The 25081-nt window shown below is 43.0% G+C and overlaps 1 protein-coding gene across 1 annotated transcript in view; it reads left to right on the forward strand.

Moving 5' to 3' along the window:
• KMT2C (lysine methyltransferase 2C) overlaps window positions 1–25081 on the forward strand; it is a gene marked incomplete in the record, with an annotated part of 4117755 nt that overhangs the window by 247520 nt on the left and 3845154 nt on the right. The window contains 1 exon segment of the mRNA XM_044066891.1: window positions 23863–24024. Coding sequence (XP_043922826.1) covers window positions 23864–24024 — 161 coding nt within the window.

Genomic DNA, 25081 nt, shown 5'->3' on the forward strand with positions numbered 1-25081 from the left:
AAAAATCCATGCCTCAGCCATTTCTGCAGAATTCAACACGGATCCACCCTTATTCTCTCACCCACTCTTAAGACAGTTCCTCAGAGGGGCTAAGAATATAAGACCACCAAGGAAACAACCAATACCAGCCTGGGATCTTAATTACATTCTAGAAAAATTAACATTTCCTCCCTTTGAAACAGCTGCCTCAACAGATTTGCAATATTTGTCCTGGAAAACAGCTTTCCTTCTGGCCGTTACCTCAGCTCGTAGGGTTTCGGAACTGCAAGCCCTCATGGCTGTGCAGCCCTTTCTCATCTTCCATCAGGACAGGGTTTCCCTTCGAATCAACCCGTCATTTATGCCTAAAGTGGTATCCAGGGTAGCTTTAAATCAAGCCATACACTTACCTACCTTTTAGCCCAATCCTCAAAACAAAAGGGAAAGGCTGCTACACTCCTTAGACATCCATAGGCAGCTACGTTATTATTTGGACAGAACAAAGCCCTTCAGGAAATCAGAACAACTTTTTGTGTCCTATGCTGTAGGGGCTCAAGGGAAGCCAGTTACCAAACAGACAATTTCAAAATGGATAGGCCACTGCATACGGTTTTGTTATTCCTTTCATGGAAAATCTGTCCCTACAGGCATCAGATCCCACTCCACCAGGGCCACAGCTACCTCTACAGCCTTCCTCAGAGGAGTTCCTACCAAAGATATTTTGGAGGCAGCCACTTGGAGTTCTGTGCATACCTTCACAAAACACTACCACCTGCCTTTATATTCCAAAACTAGAGCAGGCTTTGCCACTGCTGTGTTGCAGGGCATTCTGGCTCATCCCAGTTCCACCTAGTGCCTACCACCCTGTGCGTAGCTTTGGGATTCTACCCATCTGTGATTACTGCAGCTGTATGCACGATGAACATAGTACAGTTTTGTACCTACCATAAATGTAGATGTTCGAGTGCTAATACAGCTGCAGTACAGTTTTCCCTCCCTCCTTCCCCTCTTGGTAAAGGCTTAGGGCCTAACCCCTTTTCATACAACCTGATTGGGTTATCCTTCTGTGGTATATTTGCTTGCAACTACTGATTTTTGATTATTTTTCATTGCATGTATATAAATATAATTTATGTATTGCCTTCCTTCTGGGGGCACCTGACATCTGGGGCAAGAAAGACTGAAGAAAATGGCGTCGGCTGTGTCTTATATACCTCTGCCTCACTGACGTCAGGAGAGAAAGCGACAACAACCGACGCCGGACCTAGACTTTGGAATTCGGCCGACCAAGGACCCGCCTGACTGCAGAGAACCCATCTGTGATTACTGCAGCTGTATTAGCACTCGAACATCTACATTTATGGTAGGTACAAAACTGTACTTGATGTTCTTCATCTCACATTGCTGCAGTCCTTACACTTGGGGTAGTCCGCTGTCCTCGGTCGGCCCGAATATCAAAGTATAAGGCTGACGTCGGTCAAGGCGCATTTGACTGACATCAGGACGTCAGGGTACAAATGCGCATGACCGACGTCATATCCTCAGTCTTTTTTGCCGCATGGTCCGATGCAGAAGCAGCATTGCAAGTGCCGGTTGGCGTTCTGAAATTTTTCGATTTCGGAGTTTCAGACAGAGTCAAAGTTGGCTAAGTACCCCGTTGGGGAATATTTTAGTTTTTTCTTGCCTCAGTGGTTTACCGGATGTCAGAAAAAGTGAATAACTGTATTTCTTGTGGGAAACAGATACCGCATAGAGATTATCATACTTTGTGTATTCCTTGTTTAGGGCCTGAGCACGACGTTGTTGGGTGTCGCTCTTGTGCTAGATTCAATAAGCGCACTATAAAGAGAAGGTTAGATTGTGCCAGGTTAGTCTTCGGGAAGCGGTGCAATTATAAAATGCCGCCGGATGCCCGCGCCGCTTCTTCGAAGAAGCGCAAGGACAAAGCAGCTAAGCCTAGGCTAGAAGAACCGTCCGTACCGGACGCCGGTTCTTTAGAGGTGTCGGTGGAGCCGGTGGTTCCACCGGAGGTTTCTTTGGGATCCCAGGGAGAGACTTTGTTATTGCAGGATGTGGCTTCTCTGGAGGCAGGTCAGGCGGAAGAGGCTTCTCAGGTTACTGTACTCCCCTCCCTTCCTAGGGTGGTTAGGCCCTCTCCTTCTGTTTCCAAGGCTTCTCCCAGAGGCAGGCCAGGTTTAGCTTCAGTTGGTGTCACCCCTAGTTCTTCAGGAACTGTGCCCAAGAAGCATATGCTTAAAATGGCAGAAGATTTGATTGCTTTGATTAGGGGTTCTTTGCCCCCTCCTGATAAGAGACCTAGGGTGGAACCTGAGCTAGGGAGTTTTGAGCAGGCTTCGGATGTTTCAGAGTCTTCGGCTGAAGACTTGCAGGAGTATTCTCCTTATTCTGATTCTGATGTGGATGATTCAACTCCTTCTGCTTCTCCTCCTGAGGATTTTTCTTTTTCAGAGACTCTTCATTCCATGAGGGAGCATTTTAAGTGGGAAGGTCAGGACTTCTCTGATTCCAGGAAAAGGCTTAGGGAATTTTTGTTTTTACCCCAGCATAGGCCTTTGGCTATACCTCCTGTTTTGGATGTGGTGGAAGATGTTTTTACAGAGGCTTCTCTTAATCCTGATTCTTTGCCTCCTGCTCCTGTTAAACCGGATAGGTATTACAGGGTGCCTGAAGCTCATAAGTATCTTAAGAGTCCTAGGGCAGACCCAGAGACTGTTAGTCAGGGGCCTAAAGGTGTTAAGGCTTCTGTTGTCAAGAATCCGGTTCCTACAGATAGAGGCCAGGGCTTTGGATAGATGGGGAAAGAAAGTTTATACTTCTTCCACTCTAGCTATGAGGGCTTTGAATTGCCAGTTTCACATGTTAAAATACCAAAACTATCTCCTTTCACAATTGAAGTCTAAGGTTGATGCTCTGGCGGAAGGTATTGATTGTAAAGAGTTACAAGATTTAGTACATGTTTCTGAACAGGTGGGTAAGCATTCTTTGCAATGTGGTTTTGATGCTGTACAGGCCTCGTCTAGGGTGGCTGCTACTGGGTCAGTTCTTCGCAGGCACGCCTGGCTGAGGGATCAGAATTTATCTGACCATGTTAAGACAAGGATTTTAGATGCTCCTTTACAATCTGATGTGTTGTTTGGTTCTCCTGTTGAGGCAGTCTTAAAGAAAATGGAAGACAAGGCTAAGTCTATGCAGACTGTTAAAGATTTTTTGCAGGTTCAGCCTCCGAAGTTTAGTAGAAATTGGCCTACCAAGGGGTGGACGTATCCTTCTTATGATTCCCAGTCTATGGGGTAGGTCTAGACGTGGTAGGGGCAGAGCTCAGGGCTCTTTCAGGCCTAGAACAGGGAGTTCACCTGCACAGTCTTCGGGTGAGGGCAGGGGTCAGTCCTTTCGTAAACAGGCCCAGTGACCTACCTTTTCAGCTGCCAGAGCCTTCTCGTCTGGCAGCACCTTTGGGAGGAAGGTTGGCACTTTTCAAGGAAAATTGGAGTTTAATTACCCGAGACAGATGGGTACTGGATATCATACACCACGGTTACAGGTTTTATTTCCATACCTTGCCTCCTTTCAAAGGCATGCCAGACGTTCCTCCTCAGCAAAGAATAGAGGCTCACAAACAAATTTCTCTGTTACTTCAAATAGGGGCCATACAGCCGGTCCCTATGCCAGAAGTGGGCCTAGGATTTTATTCTCGCCTGTTCCTAGTGCCAAAGAAAGGGAACACGTGGAGACCAATTTTGGATTTATCTACCCTCAACACTTATCTGGGCATTCCCAAGTTCAAAATGTTGACGTTACAACAGCTTTTACCTCTGCTGGGCAAAGACCATTGGATGGTAACTTTGGATCTCAAGGAGGCTTACTTCCTGCAACTCAGTCTGATAGGAACATGAAGGTATCTGCGTTTTCGGGCTGGGACTTCTCATTATCAGTTCTCTGCATTGCCCTTTGGCTTATCTACTGCGCCCAGAGTGTTCACGAAAGTTCTGGCTCCAGTGATAGCTTTCCTCAGGCTAAAAGGAATACAGCTCTATCCTTATTTGGACGATTGCCTGATTCTGGCTCAAGGAAGGGACGAGCTTCTTCATCATTTGGAATATGTGATAGCAGTGCTAAGATGCCTGGGGTATTCTGTGAACGAAATAAAGTCCAGTCTAGTACCCTCTCAGGACATGTGCTTTCTGGGTGTAAGACTGAATACAGCATCCCAGATGGCCTTTTTGACCCCGAACAAACAAAAGAATCTTTCCCTTTACTTTCATCAATTGTCTCATCAGTCCAGGCTGACTGCAAGGACAGTCCTTCAAGCCTTGGGGTTCATGGCATCTTGTATTCTGGTGCTTCCCAATGCCAAACTGCATATGAGGAAGTTACAATGGTATCTCAAAAATGTATGGACACAGCACTGCCAGGATCTGGACACTGTCATTCAAATAATATCTTGCATACAGAAGGAATTGTTGTGGTGGGCTCAGGAATGTCACCTAAACAAGGGACTCTCTGTGACCCGGCCAGAGGCGAGTCAGATTCTAACGACAGATGCCTCAGACAAAGCTTGGGGAGCTCATCTGAATGGAAAGTGGATACAAGACAAGTGGCCTGCCAGACTACAACATCTACATATCAACTTGAAGGAGATGTTAGCAGTCCAGTTTGCATTAATAGCTTTCAAGGATTTACTTCTTCCAGACTGTACTTGTTTCGTAGTCTGAGGGACAGTTACATTCTCCCATGAATAGGGTATTTGGTTTAATGGTGAGTATCTGCAAGAAGTCTAGGTATGAGCTGTGGGATTCTAGGGATATTATAGCTGGTCAGGATATAGTATGGGACTTTGTCTGTGGTGATTTGCATGTGGACAAATTCTAGCCATGATCTTGTTTAACCAACATAAAGTTATGCTTGTTGCTAACACAGATTGAGGCTCTTTCACCTGTTGTCCCTGTCTGTGCAGCTGATGGTGTAAATGTGTGGAAAGCATTGCACTGCCGGAATGCTTTCTGCCAATTTTTAAACCATGCATCAGTAATGACACGGATACCTGTATCCTCCAGAATGAGGAGAGCTTGTAGGGTGTAGAGTCTCTTGTTTAGGCTTCTAGCATTGAGCAGCAATACCTTTAGGTTTCTTTGGGTTTAATTTGCTATGTTGGTAGGGTTGTCAATTTGGCATTGCCTAAAAAGGCTCTAAGAGGGTGGATAAAGTTTTAACCAGTATTCTGAAGCCTAGGTGGAGACGTGCAGACCATCCTTTGCAAGGCGATGTGGTCTGTTTACCATGTCCTCTCCCATGCTGACTAATATTAAATACCCCTGGAAGGATACCAGAAACTAGGCCAGTTATTGAAGTACATCTTTTTTATACTGTAGTATCATCCTTGGGGAAGGTAGAATGCTGCTTGGTGCAAGGCATGTACCTGTCTGAGGCACATATTCAGAGAGAGTAACAACATCTACATGGACTGTGGTAGAATCATCCTTGTACCTGTGATGTAGTGACTTGAGTGTGTGCGTAACTTGGCAGATCTTGGTTCCAGATAAGCAACTAGCTCTTATTTCCATAGTCAGTCTGGTGAATGGGGCATCTGCCTGTCAAACAATGGAGTCCTCTATTGCAAGAGTCCTGGGTAATGTGTTTACTTGCCTTAAGAGCTTTGGGGCTTCACTGGGTGTAGGAGTATGTGTGGTGTTGTTTGTTGCTTTTTGTGAGTGCTTTACAGATTGCTGAGGACAGGCATTACCTTTTATAGGCTTAGCAGGTCTTTGAGGTTTGGGAAGATTGCTTTTTAGCTTCATTGTAGGTTGTTGTGTGTGTGGAGGACACAGTGAGTGATGGATTTAGTGTGCATGTTCTTGACAACCTTGTTTTTATGTGAGATTTTTGTCTTCAGTGAAATTGTGTATGTGCATCTCTTACATAATGTGCTTGTTTTTTTGAAGGATTAAATGGTTATCTGTGAACATGAGACAATTGCAACATTGTCTCAAGATGCCTATATATATATATATATATACCAAGCTGGCTGTGGAGACATTTTGGAAATTGCATAGCCATGTCTTCTGGACCTGTATTTGGGTGTGCTACTGTAGATTGTGGATTGGGTTATACAGACGTCTTCTTGGGTGGTCTCTGGTTTGGCACTACACTAGGCTAGATTGTGCTAAGATTTGATAGTAGTGCTGTTTAATGTGCAGACTATCTGCTGTACGCTAGTCTCTGCATGGCTTTGCTTTAACCCACTAAGTTGTAGGTTTCAGTTCTAATTGAAGTTTTAGGGATAACATTTACTGTCTGGGTGTTTGTCTGCACAGGGCACTGCAAGTCTCTAATTGTAATAACACCAAGAAAGATTGCCTTGTCAAGGTAGTTTTAAGTTTTGTTGTAGCATTACACTCCCAAGCAATTTCGAGTATGAGGGACCTGAGAACAATGTTATTTTTAATACTTCTGTAACAGCAACTGCAAACAAAATTGGTTTGCTTCACCATTTGACTCCTCAAAGGTGCATTTGATTGTTAATTTTGTATTTGTTTTTTCAGTTTTGGCTAAATTTGTTTTCTTACTACCCTTGTAAATCATATTGAAATTTTATATGCTAATCCTGCAATACAATTATTCATAAATAAGCTATTATCGAGATGCATACTTTTAAGCAATGGAGTAAGACAAGGTCCCCACTTTTTCTGTACCACTTTAACCTTTATTTACAACCACTATTCCTATCTGTAATTCAAAAACATTTCAGTATTCCTTTCTATCTTGGTTCAAAATCTGTTTTACTACTTTTTGATTTATTTATTATTTTATTTATTTTTGTTTTACATTTATTTACTGGGGAAGTCCGACTGGGCTGTGTGCCCATTTTCAATGGAGGCCTGGGGAGAAGAGCTCCACTAACTAGATACTAATATTATAGACCACTCGTTATTTAAGTACATTACATAAATAATAACAGAACAATAATAGTGGTTAGTAAGACGGTACAAAGTTAGTACATTAGATACTATTGCACCATTAAACAGTAAGTCTCATAAGTTGTACAAGTTATAGAGAAAGAGTGATTGTACAGCAATTTGGCAGCATTGCCTAAGTGGACCATTTGGCGAGACTTGTGAAAAGAAAGTATGTTAAGCAAGTTTACCCAGGCTTGGTGCAGGAGCAGAGCCAGATATTGTTGCTTGAATTTGGATGAGTTGGTAATGCTGAGTATGTTCTGAGGCATAGAGTTCTAGGACTTTGCTATTATGTTGGAGTATAGAGAGTCTCCGTGACTGTTATTGGATTTAGTTACTTTGAATAGGAGTTTATTAGTGAATCTTGGTGATCCACAGTTGGTGAGGGGCTGTACTAAATCCCTATGAGCTGGGCAGTTTTCAGGTTGGTAAAAGGTTGATTGAACTTGAGATAGTTGGTTAAAAGTTTGGGTAGTTCCATCCATTTTAGTTGGTGTAGTGCTATATAGTGATGATATCTATGGGAGGTTTGTAGCAAATCTGGCAATTTATTATGACATGACTCTGGTTTAAGTCTGTATTTCTGAGATTAGTGAATATTGGTGAGACATACAAGAGGGTGGCGATTAGATGTGTTCTGGAGATGAACTGCCTGGTGATATTGGTTAGGTAGGGCTTGACTCTAGAGTGAATCTAGCTTTATGTGGACCTTTTTGATAAGTGCTAGGTGTTTGTCAAATTTGAGACTGTCAGTTGTGACCCCAAGGAACTTAGTGTGATGAACAGGCTTGATTTTGGTTCTATTGGAAGAGTAAATAGTGAAGGGGAGAGGGTGATCTGGTGTTTTTCCAGTGATGAAGAGCATGAGCTTTGATGTTCTTCGTTCCACATTGCTGCAGTCCTAACTATTGGGTAGTCCGCTGTCCAGTCGGCCCGAATACCAAAGTATATGGCTGACGTCGGTCAGGGCGCATTAGACTGACGTCAGTACGTCAGGGTACTAATGCGCATGACCGACGTCATATCCTCAGTCTTTTTTGCCGCGTGGTCCGATGCAGAAGCAGTTTTGCGAGTGTGATCTGGTGTTTTTCCAGTGATGAAGAGCATGAGCTTTGTTTTATTTGAGTTGAGTACAAGTTGGAAGTCTGAAATGTATTTTTTGATGTCAAGGATTGTTGGGTTCTTTGTAGGAGTTCTGGCAGGGATGGAGCGGAGTATGTGAGGGAGGAGTCATCAGCATATTGGACTATTTTTGCGTGCTTTATGGAAGTGCAGAGTTTGTGAAAATGGAGAAGAGTGGTGGACCAAGAATTGTGCCTTGTAGTATACCAACAAAGACAGGTAGGGTAGAGTTTGATTTGCCATCTAATTGCCTGTTGACGGTCTGGTAAGTAGCTGGTGAATCAGGAGAGGGCTGTTTGGGGAAAGGTTTAAGGAAGCTAGTTCATTGAGAAGTTTTTGGTTGGCTAATTTGTCAGAAGCCTTTGACACATCAAGAAAGATGGAAGAGACATATGGATAGGAAGTTGTTTGGGATATGGTCAAGTAGTTGTGTGTGTATGCATTTTTCGAGGATCTTGGCAATGGGAGGTAGAATAGCAATTGGCCTATAACTTGAGAACTCATTTAAGGTGCCACCTTTGTGCAAAGGGATCATATAGGAGACTTTCCAGACTTTGAGGATGTATTGCTTGATAATAGTCAAGTTGATTAGCAGGGATATAGGGTAGGAGATGACATCTGTGGCTAGTTTAAGGAATTCATTAGGAAGTTGGTCAGCAGTGAGGGAAGAGAGTTAGAGTTTAGATAGGAGTTTTTTAATGGTGCAGGTTTGTACTGGATTAATGGGGAAGAAATTCAGGTTAGTTTCAGATCCTGTAGAATTGGATAGATTCATGTGGGAGGATTTTAGGTTAATTTCTGATCCTGTAGAATCAGATAGCTGGGTATTGGTGTCATCTTTAACTAGGGATAGGATAGAGTTGGTAGTGTGAATTAAATTGTGGATTACACTATCACTGGAGTTATTTGTTTTGTGAGCTGGGGTCGTGGAGTGGCTGGGTTTTAGCAGTAGACTGATGGTTTTGCAGAATTTTGGGGAATTGTTTTGGTGCATTTGTCGCATTGTTGTGTAGTATAACTTTTTGTCATGCTTTTTGATTTTTGGCTTGGTTCTATATTTGATGGTAGGTGTGGATGATGAAATATATATCTATTTTAATCTGCCAAACACTTATCTTCCTAAAATACATTGCTGTATCACAACTTTCGCATCTTACTCAAGCTATAAAATAAATCTTGGCAAACCTTTCCTGTTTCCACTGTACAATAATTGCAGATTTATAGGTCCTTCCTACTGAAGAGGTTTATTAGTAAAACACACTGGCCTTTTTCAAATACATTACCCTTCAAAAATGTATCGGCTCTTAACTACTGTTCCCATATTCAGTGAGGTATACACAGATGGTCTGTCTCAGATGAATTTGTCATTCCTTACAAAGGTAGCCATTTTCAAAGTGAATGCTTTCCCAAATTCTTATATCAGTTGAGATCCTTAACCCAAACTATACCCCTTATTAATGTTAGAAGAATTGAAACAGCCATATCTAAATCTGTCTGGTCTTCAAAGTCAATAAGGATCAAATATGCAGACGTCATTTACCCCAAACAGTTAGCAGGACTAAATTTGCGAGACTTCTACTTGTACTGCTTAATAATAAGTGCAAAGATTATGTATTGCCATCAAACATAATTATTCACAACAAGTCCGTACTTCAGCATGGGTTATAATATGGTCTGAATGCCTAGCATCTTATGATTTTAATATTTCCTTGGTTCCATTTTATGAAATGTAATTCTGTTGAATTAAAACTTCATTATCGCCACAGTTTGATAAGACTTATATAAATGTATGAATTATTTAAAGTTAAACAATTACTGTACAATGATTTGACCAGTTTACCTCAAACCTAATAGGATGAATGATTGCTCTCTTTAATTTCCCTAAGTTAAAACAAAATTCACTGTGGGATTTTATGATCTTCACAACAAACTTGTTAGAGGAAATAAGATCATGTGTGGACCTTCTAAAAAGTTACCTCTCTTTCTTTTTAATTAAGTGGTATATTTTCATGTTGAAATTGGATATAATCATAATATGCTCTTAGTGTTTCACTGCTGCTGTCATCACACTTGGGTTATCTGCCTGCAGGTAGCCATCAGTAGGCCCGAATACCAGAGTCTTGGGATTTCTGCATCAGATGCTGTCGCCTCTTCCTTGATGTCAGGTTGTTGGGGGTATAAAACATGCAGCCGATGCCATTACATCAGCCTTTCTTGCCGAGAAGGAGCCCGAAGCAAAAGCAGTTTGCAAGTGCCGGTCGGCCGCTAAATGAACTTTTCGTTTTATGAGTTTCAGGCCTGAAGTCTTCTAAAGCCAAGTACCCCGTTGGGGATTCCTTTTTCTTGCTCTAACCGATGTCAGAAAAAGTTAACAATTGTCTTGCCTGTGGAAAGCAAATACCTCGCAGAGATTTTCATTCTTCCTGCATCACCTGTTTAGGTCCAGACCACCACGTCCCTCGCTGTTGGTTTTGTGCCTTGTTTAACGTCCTAACCATTCATCTTCAGGCTATTTTTGTAGCTAAATTCTTTCGCTCTCGTTCTCCGTATTCCGAAATTGCTTCGGTAAGCCATCCGACTACTGATCTTCCAAAAATGCACAAAGACACAGCCCGCATAGGTTAAAACTGCTGACGACGCTTCTGTTAAGCTAGTCGCCAGTCCGCCGGTACTCAGTGAGGCATCTTTGCAGCCCCTGATACCCACTTCTGCAGATTCGCAGGCCACTGCTGAGACCCATTCGGAGTTCGGTATGCCGCGAGATGCTTCTTCGACTATGGAACCTGCGGATGTCTCTACTTTGGATGGGTCCGAAGCCGCTGTGTAGGCACTGGCTTATGAGGGTGTATTCCGACATACTGATATTCGTATTAAACCGACAACTTCATTTTTAACTAAAAACTATCGAGTTTCTCAGGCCCAGAGTTCGCACTTCGCCTAGAAATCCGACGTCCAAAGCACATGCTCAAGCTCCCATGCCACTAAAACAAATGCCTAAAATGTCTGAAGACCTTATTACTCTAATTAGGGGAAGCCAGCCTTCCCCTGCTAAGACAAAGAATTGAATTTCCTTCTGATTCTACAGACCAGGAGTCCGATGACTCTGACCCTTCTGATTACCAGGACATACCCTTATCTACCTATGAGGATTCATATGCAGAGGAATCCATTCCCTCTGCCTCCCCTCCAGATTTTTCTTTTGGTGAAACCTTGCGTACCTTAAGAGAGCATTTCCGCTGGGAATGCCAGGACTATCTTCAGTCCAAAAAGAGACTCAGGGAATTTTTAGGTTTGCCTCAGCACAGGCCTCTAACTATAGCCCCTGTCCTGGATATTGTAGATGGATGTCTTCATGGATTCCAGTCTTACTTCTGACACTTTACCACCAGCTCCTAGAAAACCTGATAGGTACTACAGAGTACATGACTCTCACAGATTTCTCTTTAAGAATCCTACTGTGGATCCAGAGACCATTTCCCAGGGACCTAAAGGCATTAAGGCTACTACAGCCAAAATCCCTACCCCTTCAGACAGGGATTCTAGAGCTTTAAACAGATGGGGTAAGAAGGTGTATACCTCTGCAACTCTTGCCATCAGGGCTTTGAATTGCCAGTTTCACATGTTGAAGTACCAGCAACATGTTATGGAACTAATTAAACAAAAAATGGTGTTACTTCCAGATTGTGCAGAAAATAAATATTTACAAGAGTTGATGCATTTTGCAAACCAAGTTAGTAAACATACTTTGCAGTGTGGGTTTGATGCCTTAGAAGCATCTTGCAGGGCTGCTGTCACTGGGTCTGTACTGAGAAGGCATGCTTGGTTGAAGGAACAAGTCTTACCAGACCATGTCAAAGCAAAATTACTAGATGCTCCATTAAATCATGATCATTTGTTTGGCACAAAAGCAGAAGTTGTTCTTAAAAAGATGGAAGAAAAAGCTAAATCTATGCAAACGGTCAAAGATTTCTTATAGGTGCAGCCACATAGATTCAGTAGCCATTGGCCTTCAAAAAACTGGTCATTTCCAGTCCAAACCCAGGGGAAACAGACCACCAAGACTACAGTCTCAGGGTATGCAGAGATCTAAACAATGGAGTGTTCCCACCTCAAAAACAGGGAGTGGTAAGCCACCCCCTTATGGAAAAAGTTCACAATGCCTTTCCAATTATCCTTCCCAGCCATGCCCAAGTACTTGCACCCCTAGGAGGAAAGCTCGTCCTTCATGCAAAAAACTGGATGTCCATTGCTCAGGACTGATTCTAAACATTGTATCCCAGGGATACAGATTCTACTTCCTCACTGCCATCCCCAAGCTGGTTGCCAGATCTTTCTCCAAACCAGTGTGCAGAGGCTCAAAAGCAAGTACTTTCCCTTCTCCATATCAGGGCTATTCAACCTGTTCCAGTAGAACAAAGGGGACAGGGTTTCTACTCCAGACTGTTCCTGGTGCCCTATCCTGGATCTATCAATTCTCAACAACTTTCTGGTGGTGCCAAAATTCAAAATGCTTACACTGCAACAGCTTATTTCTATGCTAGCCAAGGATGCATGGTTAGTCACCCTAGACTTAAAAGAAGCTTATCTGCATATCCCCATAAGGGAGTCTTGCAGGAAGTATATACGTTTCAGGGCAGGCTTTATGCACTATCAGTTCTCTGCACTTCCCTTTGGCTTATCTACTGTGCCCAGAGTATTCACAAAGTGCATGGCTTCAGACATTGCATACTGCAGGCAGAGAAATATTCAAATTTACCCATACTTGGATGATTGCTTAATTCAGGCAAACAGTCAGGAATTGCAACTTCAGCACCTGGCATTTGTAAAAAGACTTCTAACTTCACTGGGATACACTATCAATGAAAAGAAATCACAACTGATGTCCTTCAAGGATGCATCTGCAGTCCTTACAAATGGGGTTGTCCTGTCGTCAGGCAGCCCTTCGGTCGGCCGGATTCCATAGTCTGGGTCTGGCCTCGGCTGGTGTCGCACTTCACCCGACGTCATAGCTGCAGTTCTTCGGGTATAAAGGCATCAGCCGACGCCATTTTCCCCAGTCTTTCTTGCCGCGTGGCGCCCAAAGCAGAAGCTGTTCGCAAGTGCCGGTCGGTCAGATCCAGAGATTACTACTACCGAATACTACTTCGAAGACTTCTAAAAAGCTAAGTACCCCGTTGGGGACTCTTTCTTCAGAAAAAGTGAATAACTGTTTAACTTGTGGGAAACAAATACCTCATAAAGATTTCCACTGTTACTGCTTACCTTGTTTAGGCCCAGACCACGACGTAGCAGCTTGTTTAGCCTGTGCTTCTTTCAACTGACGGATGCTTAGACGTCGGTCGGAGTTTGCTGAACAGTTTTTCGGCTCAGATTTTGCGTACATAATGCCATCGGATCCTCCGACTTCACAAGTTGTTAAGAAACGCAAAGAAAAGGACCGACACTCGCGGTCCGCGGTTTCGGCCGAAACCGCGGTTAAGCAAACCGAGAGTGTCTCGGTTTCGGCCGAAACCGAGCAAATGGTTCTATCTTCAGCCGAATCCATGACTACTACCGAGGCCCCTTCTAACCTGGTTTAATCGGCCTCTGAAATTCAACCTGCTACTGTGGTTTCACAAGAATTATCGGACACCATCCCTTTGGATGTTTCAACCCCTGCACGTGGTGCTGCTAGGCCGCCTGCAGCCATGTCCATAAAGGCCTTTGCCAGGGCTAAAGCAGCCAAAACTTCTAAGTCTGTGCCTGTTAAGCCCCCCTCTCACAGGCCCAGTTCCAGTTCCCAAATGCTCACTCTGGCAGAGGATCTCATCTCTTTAATAAGGGGATCCCAACCTCATCCAGACAGGGCCTCTCAACCTCCTCCAGAAAAGAGACCTAGAGCAGAGCCCCCTGAGCCAGTGTCCTCAGATGATTCTTCTGATGATACAGACAATACAGACCATCCAGAGGCTCCTTTTTCAACTTATGAAGACTCCGATGCTGAGGAATCGATTCCTTCTGCCTCTCCACCAGAGGAATTTTCCTTTGGGGAAACCTTACATGCCATGAGAGAGCAATTCCAATGGCTGGGGCAAGATTTCTCAGATTCAAGGAAAAGGCTTAGGACTTTTTTGCATTTACCACAACATAGGCCTTTAGCTATTCCTCCAGTTCTTCCTGTTGTAGATGATGCATTTACTGATGCTTGCACTGCTCCTGATACTTTGCATCCAGCCCCTACTAAGCCCGATAGGTTCTACAGGGTCCCGGACACACATCACCATTTATACAAGGCTCCTTTTGCAGATCCCGAGACTATCTCCCAGGGGCCTAAGGCAGTAGCTTCGACCTCAGTTATAAACCCTCTCCCCTCTGAAAGGGAATCCAGGTCCTTAGAGAGATGGGGTAAAAAAGTATACACCTCTGCTACACTCTCAGCTAGGTCATTGAACTGTCAGTTTCATATGATCCAATACCAGGAGTTTATGCTTGATCAGTTAACTAAGAAACTGTCCTCTGATTCTTTAGATAAGAAATATGTTCTAGAAATGGTGCATAACATTCAGCAGGTTAGTAACCATTCTTTAAAATGTGGCTATGATGCACTGGAGGCTTCCTTTAGATCAGCCATGACTGGCACAGTTATAAGAAGGCATGCATGGTTGAAAGAACAGGTCTTGCCGGATCATGTTAAAGCAAAACTATTAGATGCTCCTATGGATAAGGTCAGTTTATTTGGTTCTCCTGCTCAGCAGGTACTGAAGAAAATGGAAGAGAAGGCAAAAATCTGTACAAACAGTGAAAGATTTCTTACAGGTTCAGCCTCCAAGGTTTAGCAGGAACTGGCCTTCCAAAAATTGGTCCTTTCCAGACTCCTCTAAAACACAGAGAGGCAGGAATAGGCGTTCAAGAGGCAGAAATCAATCCAGAGGAGGTGCCTACAGGGGACGCCAGTGGCAAGGTAACAACCAGCGAGGCACAGACACGACTACTACCACTGCAACAGGACAATCACAGTGACTTGGCTCTGGCACCGCCTACCAGGGAACAAATAGCAGCACCCTTAGGTGGAAAGTTAGCCTTATTTTCAAAAAACTGGCACTACATCACAAGAGACAAGTGGATTTTGCAAACTATAGACCAAGGCTACAGGTTTCATTTCCATACTTTACCAGGAAAAAGAGGAATGCCAAACCTACCACCAAATCAAGAGACAGAAGCTCTAAAACAAATAGCTCAATTAGCAAAGATGAGAGCTGTGGAAAGGGTACCATCTATGGAACAAGGAAAGGGATTTTACTCCAGACTATTCCTGGTACCAAGAAAAGAGAAAAATTGGAGGCCTATTCTCGACCTGTCCACTTTAAACACATTCATCATTGTTCCAAAATTCAAAATGCTGACCCTACAGCAACTTCTTCCCATGCTGGGCAAGGAGTATTGGCTGGTGACTCTAGATCTCAAGGAGGCATACCTGCACGCCCCATACGACCAAATTGCAGAAGATACCTCAGATTTCTTGCAGGATCAGAGCATTATCAATTCTCAGCATTGCCCTTTGGCTTATCTACTGCGCCCAGAGTGTTCACGAAATGCCTGGCATCAGTAATCGCCTACTGCAGGCTTCAGGGAATCCAAATATATCCATACCTGGACGACTGCCTGATACAAGCGGACAACAAAAACAAGCTAACAGAAGACTTACAAAGAGTCATTTGCTTACTGCAAGCCCTGGGATATACAGTCAATATAAAAAAATCAAGACTGATACCATCCCAAAGAATAACCTTCTTAGGTGCAGAATTGGACACAGTAAAACAGATGGCATTCCTAACTGCAGAAAAACAAGAACAACTTCCTCTCTACTTGGCATTAACAAAGCAGAACAAACTAACAGCAAGGAAAGTACTGCAGGCCTTGGGCTTCATGGCATCCTGCATAATCCTGGTCCCTCATGCCAGACTGCATATGAGAAAGCTACAGTGGTACCTGAAGAATTTATGGTCTCAACACAGGCACAGCCTAGAAACCGAAATACCACTAATCCCATGCCTAAAACAAGAGTTCCTATGGTGGGCTCAGGCATGCCAGTCAAACCCAGGTTTGCCCTTCCACAGCATTCAACCAAGCCAAACCATCACAACGGACGCCTCAGACCTCGGTTGGGGGCCCACATGCTGGACAAGTGCATACAAGGCTTATGGACTCCAGATCAGCTGCACCTGCACATAAATCAAAAGGAAATGCTGGCAGTAAAACTAGCAATCCAGAATTTCAGACCATTCCTCCAAGAAGGACAGTTGATAAGGACAGACAACACCACAGTCATGTGGTACATCAACAAACAGGGAGGCACTCATTCATACCCTCTATGACGGATGGCACTGGACCTATGGAATATGGCTCTGAGCTACAACATTCAGTTACAAGCAATTTTTGTACCGGGAAAAGAAAACATCCTAGCAGACATATTAAGCAGAACTACCTCGGATGCTCACGAATGGATGCTACACCCGGACATCTTCAAGGTCATCACAAGGAAATGGAGACTACCACAAATAGACCTATTCGCATCCCCACTCAATCACCAGCTCAAGAAATTCTGCACAAGGACGTACCACCCACTTGCTTGGAAGGTGGACTCTCTATCCTTCAGTTGGAAAGGCCTGACAGCATATGCATTCCCACCTCTTCCTTTGATGCACAAGGTGCTATTGAAAATCAAAGAGGAACGTCCAAGGATCATTCTGATAGCTCCAGACTGGCCAAGACAACATTGGTACCCATTACTGAGGAGCATGTCTCGGGAAAATGTGGACACTACCCTGATTCCTTTGCTGTTAACTCAGAGCGGCTACAACACCCTGCATCCAAACCTGAAAACTCTGCAGCTGACTGCCTGGAACATTACATAAGAGCAACTAACACAGATTTATCCCAAAGGGTTAAAGACATTATCCTTGAGGCCCGCAGACCCTCAACAAGAAGGAACTATGCAGGAAAATGGAAAAGGTTTCTCATTTGGAGTACTGAAAGGGGAAAAGATGTGTCTAAGGTAGACATTGCCAACATCCTGGAGTATTTGGCAGAGCTTTTCCATACAGGCCTGTCCTATTCCTCCATCAAGATAGATGCATCAGCTATTTCTGCAGAATACAGCTTCGATCCCCCTGTCTTCTCGCATCCTCTACTCAGGCAGTTTCTGAGAGGAATTAAAAATGTAAAACCTCCTAGGAAACCACCATTACCAGCATGGGACTTGAACTTTGTGCTAGAAAAATTGACACTTCCCCCTGTCGAACCAGCAGCAACAGCAGATCTTCAACACCTATCCTGGAAAACTGCTTTTCTGCTGGCAATTACCTCAGCAAGAAGGGTTTCTGAGCTACAGGCTTTAATGGCAGTATAACCCTTCCTAATCTTCCATCAAGATAGTGTCCATGAGAACAAATCCTACATTTATGCCTAAGGTGGTATCCAGAGTGTCTTTAAACCAGGCTATCCACCTACCTACCTTCTTCCCCAATCCACAGAACAGGGGGGAAAGACTGCTGCATACTTTGGATGTACATAGACAGTTGCGCTACTACCTGGACAGAACCAAGGGCAATAGAAAACTGACCAGCTTCTGGTAGCATATGCAACAGGAAGGGAAGGAAAAGCAATTTCAAAACAGACAATCTCCAAGTGGATAGGAAATTGCATCAGATTCTGTTACTCCTACCATGGAAAGCAAACTCCACAGAACATAAGGCCTCATTCTACAAGGGCTACAGCCACTACCACAGCTTTCTTACGAGGAGTGGCTACCAAGGACATTATAGAGGCTGCTACTTGGACCTCCGTGCATACATTTGCCAAGCATTATAACTTACCTTTATACTCTAGATCCCGAGCAGGGTTTGCCACTGCTGTTCTGCAAGGGATCCTAACTACACCATAATTTCTTCTTCCTCCTCCCCTAGTTTGGCTATGGTATTCTACCCATTTGTAAGGACTGCAGATGCATCCTTGAAGGACATAGTACAGTTTTGTACCTACCATAAATGTAGATGTCCGAACAGGAATGCATCTGCAGTCAGGATTACCCACCCTCCTTCCCCTCTGTGGTATTCCTAGGGTATTTGCCCATCTAATAGCTAGCTTGGGGGATCTCTTATGGTGTATTTGTTTGTATATATGTACATAGATGCTTATTTTTTGTGTTTGCCTTCTACTATTTGGAAACATTGGCATTTATCCAAAATTTAGCTATCCAAGAGGGCAACTGGCATCTGGGGCAAGAAACACTGAGGAAAATGGCGTCGGCTGATGCCTTTATACCCGAAGAACTGCAGCTATGACGTCGGGTGAAGTGCGACACCAGCCGAGGCCAGACCCAGACTTTGGAATCCGGCCGACCGAAGGGCTGTCTGACGACAGGACAACCCCATTTGTAAGGACTGCAGATGCATTCCTGTTCGGACATCTACATTTATGGTAGGTACAAAACTGTACTGTGCCCAGACAACAAATTGTATTCCTGGGAGCAAGCTTGAACACAACTTCCCAGATGGCATTCCTCACTCCAGAAAAGCAGGTCCATTTGATAAACTATTTCAAACTAATGGCCTCCAAAACCCAGCTATCTGCAAGGAAAATACTGCAAGCCCTAGGATTCATGGCCTCTTGCATTCTGCTAATTCCATATGCAAGACTGCTTATGAGGAAACTTCAATGGTACTTAAAAAGTCTCTGGTGTCAACATTCTCAGGACCTGGAAACAGTGATTCCTATCATACCTTGTCAAGACTTCCTTTGGTGGGCAGAGGCATGCAACCACAACAGGAGACTTCCTTTCACTCAACACTTCACCGCCCAAACCCTGACAAAAGACGGATCAGACCACACATGGGTGCTCGCATGGCAGGCAAATGCATTCAGTGCAAATGGAGCCCAGAACAAATCCCCCTGCACATCAATCAAAAAGAGATGCTAGCTGTACAGAATGCTCTGACAGCCTTCAAATACCTTCTCCTTCCAGGACAGCTGCTGATACAGACAGACACCACAGTTATGTGGTACATAAACAAGCAGGGGGGAGACTCATTCTTACCCACTCTGCAGGTTAGCCATGGCCCTGTGGAACACAGCCTTGAGCAACCAAGTGCACCTACAAGCTCAGTTCCTGCCAAGCAAGCAAAATTCACTGGCAGACGACTTGAGCAGAAATCTACTGGACCCTCACGAGTATGGAAACTGAAACCCAACTCATTCAAACTTCTAACCCAGAGGTGGGGAACACCAGAGGTGGACCTTTTTGCCTCCCCCCAAAACCACCAATTGAGCAAATGTTGCACCAGGAACCCTCACAGCAGAGCCTGGACGGTGGATACCCTATCCTTTACATGGGAAAACCTCTCAATTTATGCCTTTTCTCCTCTGCCCCTCCTCTCAAAAGTACTACTCAAGATCAAACGAGACAGGCCAATGACAATCCTTATTCACCAGACTGGCCACGCCAGCACTGGTACCCACCACTACACAGTCTGACAGCAGTACCACCCTGGCACCTACATCAGACACCTTCCCTGCTGTCTCAGCAGGAGAGACCGATTTTGCATCCACAGCTGCAAACCCTAAACCTTGCAGCCTGCTTTATCCCTTGAGTACACCACTAGCATCCCTCAGCAAACAGGTGCTGGATGTCATCCTTGAGGCCAGAAGGCCTAGTACTACGAAATCCTATGCGAAAAAGTGGAAAAGATATTGTTCTTGGAGTCCATCTCAAGGAAAGGACGCAGCTGTGCCCACCTCATCTCAAATCCTTGATTACCTAGCAGAGCTGCTCCACAGAGGCCTATCCTTCTCATCCATTAAGATTCATGCGTCTGCCATCTCAGCTCATTATAATACTGAGCGACCTCCCTTTTCTCACCTTCTCATCAAACAGTTCCTGAGAGGAGCTAACAATTTAAGGTCCCCTAGGAGAGCTCCCACCCCGGCCTGGGACCTTAACTTTGTACTGGAGAAGCTCACACTTCTCCCTTTTGAACCTGCTGCTTCAGCAGAGTTAAAATTCCTCTCTTGGAAAACAGCCTTACTTCTAGCTATTACTTCAGCAAGAAGAGTGTCTGAGTTACAGCCACTAATTGTAGTGCAGCCCTTCATTATTTTCCATGCTGACAGGATTTCCCTCGGGACTAACCCATCCTTTATGCCCAAGGTGGTATCCAGTGTGACTTTAAACCAATCCATCCATTTTCCAACCTTTTCCCCTAATCCTCAGAATAAAGGGGAAATGATCCTGCACTCCTTGGATGTGCACAGACTGCTCCAGTTCTACCTTGACAGGACTAAGCCTTTCAGAACAACTGACCAGCTGCTAGTCAGCTTTGCTACAGGGGCAGAGGGCAAGGCCATTTCGAAGAAAACCATTTCCAAATGGATATCACACTGCATCCATTTCTGCTACAAGCAACATGGAAAACCTACCCCTCAGGGGATCAGAACTCATTCCACTAGAGCTATTCAACCTCTACAGCATTTCTCAGGGAAGTCCCTACCAGGGACATCCTGGAAGCTGCAACCTGGAGTTCTGTACACACCTTCACCAAGCATTACCTCTTAACTATTTTTTCTAAATCCAGAGCTGGACTTGCTACAGCAGTCTTACAAGGCCTGCTACCAGCCCTACTACTTCTTCACTGCCTCCACCCTTCCTCAGCTTTGGCAGTCAACCCGTATGTGATGACTGCAACAGTGAAACGAGAAGAACATAGTACAGTTATGTACGCTTACCATAAATGTAGATGTTCGAGTGTATTCACTGTTGCAATCCTGGTTTCCTTCCCTCCAGCCCCCTGGCTTTCTCTATCCTTCCTACCTATCCTCTTAATGGTCATCTTTTATGGCAGGGGTATCTACTTTTACTGGAGGTGTTCCATACCATGTAATAGCTTCCTATTTTTAGGGCTCCTGACATCTGGGGCAAGAAAAACTGATGTAATGGTGTCGGCTGCATGTTTTATACCCCTGACGACCTGACGTCATGGAAGCGGTGACCGCATCCGCCGCAGAAATCCCAAGTGTGATGACTGCAACAGTGAATACACTATAACATCTACATTTATGGTAAGTTTATACAACTGTACCTTTTTGTTGGTTATTATATCGTATTATGTTTGCACATTAATATTCTTTTCCCTCAGTTAATTGATTTTTGACACACAGCATCTCTTAAAAAAATAAATAAATAAATATTTTGAAAAAACAAAATTATTAAAATATCTAAACCTAGCAGTTAGTGTCCAGCATCGTGGAAGCCATAAAATCATATGACAGGTTATGCAAGCTGTAACAGCAGTATGTAATAGGATTGTGGCTGACAAAGTTCGCAGATGACTGCAAATTGGGTGCCATAATTGATACTCCAGCGGACACAAACATCCTTCAGAGAGGCCTCATAGAAATGGATAATTGGTGCCAGAGCCATGGCCTTAAGCTAAACGCCAAAAAATGTATAGTCATACCCTTTGGGAAAAACAAGGTACCGACAAATTACCACATAGGCGGTAATCCATTAAGTACGGAAGAGGTAATCGGGGACCTAGGGACCCAGGTTGACAGTAATCTCTCTTGACACTCACATTGCCAAAGTGGTTAGGAAGACCTTCTATATTGCCCACCTTATCATGAAGGGTTTCACATCTAGATCAAGAGAGGTCATTGTGCCCCTGTACTCTTCTCTTATCAGGCCAATGATTGAGTACAATGCCCCATTTGGGATGTATCTCACCCGACACCTGCAGCAGTTGGAAAGACCCCAAAAGTTCCTCACCAAGAGGATAAAGGGTCTTAAACATATGTCATATGCTGCCCGACTGAAAAAACTCCAGCTCTATTCAGTCGCATACCGCCTACTCAGAGGTGATCTGTGCCTGACGTACAAGGCCATGTCCAATCCTGAATTAATGGACATGCTCCACCTCAGAAAATCCAAATCCATCAGAGCCACGAGAACAAGTGACTTAAACCTCAACACAGAAATAAATAGAACGTGCTGGAGGGACAGATTCATAACCCAGAGGCTCCCTACACTCTGGAACAGAATCCCAGTCCGTGTTAGGCAGAGCCCCTCACTGACTCTATTCAAGAGAAATCTCGACGAGTGGATGTGAGATCATAGGTTTACCCCGGGGGTCATGTCTTTGTCACTACTAGACAGAGGCATAGTAAACTAAACCCTAAAAGGGCGTAGTATTCTCATCCTAAGGGGTGGTGTAAGCCACATACACTCTGGCTAGGCTTATAAATGCCCTAGGGCAGATAGCCTAGTACGAACCTATGAACCTATGAACATTGAGGTAGTTCCAATAGTAGTAAGAGCAACAGGGCTAGTAATAATAAGCTAATAGTAATTTTCAGGCATAATTAAGTATGATTCAACTTCTTATGCAGAAGAAGGCAATTCTGGGAACATTGCAGTTGCTGCGAACACTCTTGAAAGCTATCAAAGTTCAAAGAAATACTAATTTGATGAACTTTGAATGCTACCTTGACTTAGGAATGCGGTCCATTCCTATCAAGGTATTAGAAACTGTAAACATTTGGAGAATTTAAAATTGAAGTTTCTGAGTAAGAATTCTGCTGTGGAGAAGGCAAGTACAAATGTCTGTTGTCTTTTACATGTTGCTTTACATATTAAAACATTCCCAGATGCATATGGAACCATGTCCTTTAGCTGAATGCCATTTGGTTGAATCCAAATGTTAAAATACTATTTAATTGAATGCCCATTTTGTTGAGTGTGGCATAGACTGGTGTGGTTCTGTGATGTTATATAGTTAGAAGTGTATGAAATTTTTTACCTGGTAATTGATGTTTCTTATATATATTGTGTAAAATCACTACTGCTGTGGATTCTTTTTGTGCCAGGCAGTGATTCACAGTATGTTTTTTTTTTTCTGTGCAGCTGTATGACTCTGGATTCCATCATTTGCGGCGCACACATGTATGCATATGCAGACATGTATTTCTGTAATAGTAACGTCTGCACACAAGTGTGTGTGTGTGTGTGTGTGTGTATATATAATATATATATATATATATATATATATATATATATATATATATATATATATATATATAAAAATAATAATTGACATGTATTTTGTTGAATGTATAATCTGGTGGACTAGAGAGGTGACTGTCAAGAGCACACTGCTATAGTCTGATAAATGTGTCACTGTTTAAATTGTTGGTGTATTCCCTTTCATTGTGGTTGTGCAACTGGTGGAGTTGCTATATTATATTAAAAAAAAATAAAAACTATGTGTAGGGTGAGGTTCCCACGTAAATACTTTCCTGTTGCACTTGTCAGAAGGAATATCAGTTTGGAACTAGCAAATGCAAAAGTATATTTTTTGCAGCTTTAGGTCTACAGTTGTGAACATATATGTTCCAGTGTAATGGTCATTTCACTGTGTGTGGCTCAGTGAATATATATCAGTGTATTGAATGTAGTCTTGCAGTGTAATTTGCATTCTAATTATGCTTAAAATGTTTTGCTGCTAGTGACCCTATTGTAGGGCACTTACTTTCATTTATTTGGATGATATTATGTTGTGCAGCCAGTATAGTGGGAGGCCTGTCTGATTTCCACTGCAAGAGCTCATTTAACATTGTAGTGAATTTAAAGTCGAATTTCAACTTAAATGAAGTGTAACAAAGTCAATTTAAAATGCTTTAAGATGTGTATGTTTTTAAAAACATTTGAGCAAACTCTGTCACAGAGTTAAAAACACAGCTATTTTTCTTTTTACACTAGAATGTCAACAGATGACAGGAGTCTTGAGACCTCCGATCAAGGAATACCTTCTGCTTCATGTGCAGCAGTTGCTGCCCTTGGTAGCTCTGCTGGCACAGATAAACAGTACCAAGACCAGTCTTGCAGAGATGGAGCTTCTCCTTTCCAGAAGTCATGGAAAAAGTAAGCCTTTTAGCTGTTTGTGTAATTTTAAATAATTTCTGTATTTTGAAACAAAATATTTGCTAAATATGTAGTTGGTGTTGCTTGTTATCAGTCAACAGAAATGGACATGCATTTTTCTGTTTTGTAGAGTAATATATTTTCAAGGTTGGTCAGAATTACGTTTTACAGTACAGAGTTGATTTTATGGAAGACTGCATCTTAATTAAAATAAAAAGGGTTGGGGAGTATCTCACATCAATTTGATCTTATGTTCTCCTTGAGAAATTTATGCTGTAGTTGTTTGATACTCGGTTTTGTCATGCTTAGTTTTGAACATGGCAATTTATGTATATGTTGTTTTTGCAATTGCTAGCATTTAATTTTTTATGCACTTAAGATGTTATTTGCTAATGGCTGTATGTGTACTCAAGTGAGTTCTATGTTGACACACTTCACAGCATTCCACTCACAAATTTCACTGCTATAATGTGGACATCCAAACACACACTAATAAAGCAAGTGCTACTATAGCCAATACACAGCTTTGAGGTCATAACACTGAACAGCAAATGGTATGTTTGTGGACAACTCTTTCATTCAGCCACCATATTTCTACCATGTTCAGGGAAATCATGTATGGCCCAGTTAATTTCCATAGGGATATTCAAGCAGTCCTGCAGCTGCATTCTTTCATCATCAGAGCCATTATTGAATACAGTGTCCCTTTTGGTATGTATAAATCAAAGCTTTGTGCTCAGCTAGAAAGGCCTCAATGATATAATTTACCAAGAAAATTAAAGGACTTAAATCCTTCTACTTTCGTGAGAAATTTTAGCGCAAGTCTCCGTATACTTGGTAAGATACAAGCTGCACTAAGGTGACATTTGTATCACTTTGAGTCTTGTAAGACCCCATCCGATTTAACCTATTTCAGTGGCCTTCTATCTAGATATATATATATATATATATATGTATATATATATATATATATATATGTATATTTATATGCATATATATATATATATATATATATATATATATATGCATATATATATATATATATATATATATATAT

This window comes from Protopterus annectens, chromosome 3.part1 (genome assembly GCF_019279795.1).
Source record: "Protopterus annectens isolate FY-2018-M chromosome 3.part1, PAN1.0, whole genome shotgun sequence".
Classification (NCBI taxonomy): Eukaryota; Metazoa; Chordata; order Ceratodontiformes; family Protopteridae; genus Protopterus; species Protopterus annectens.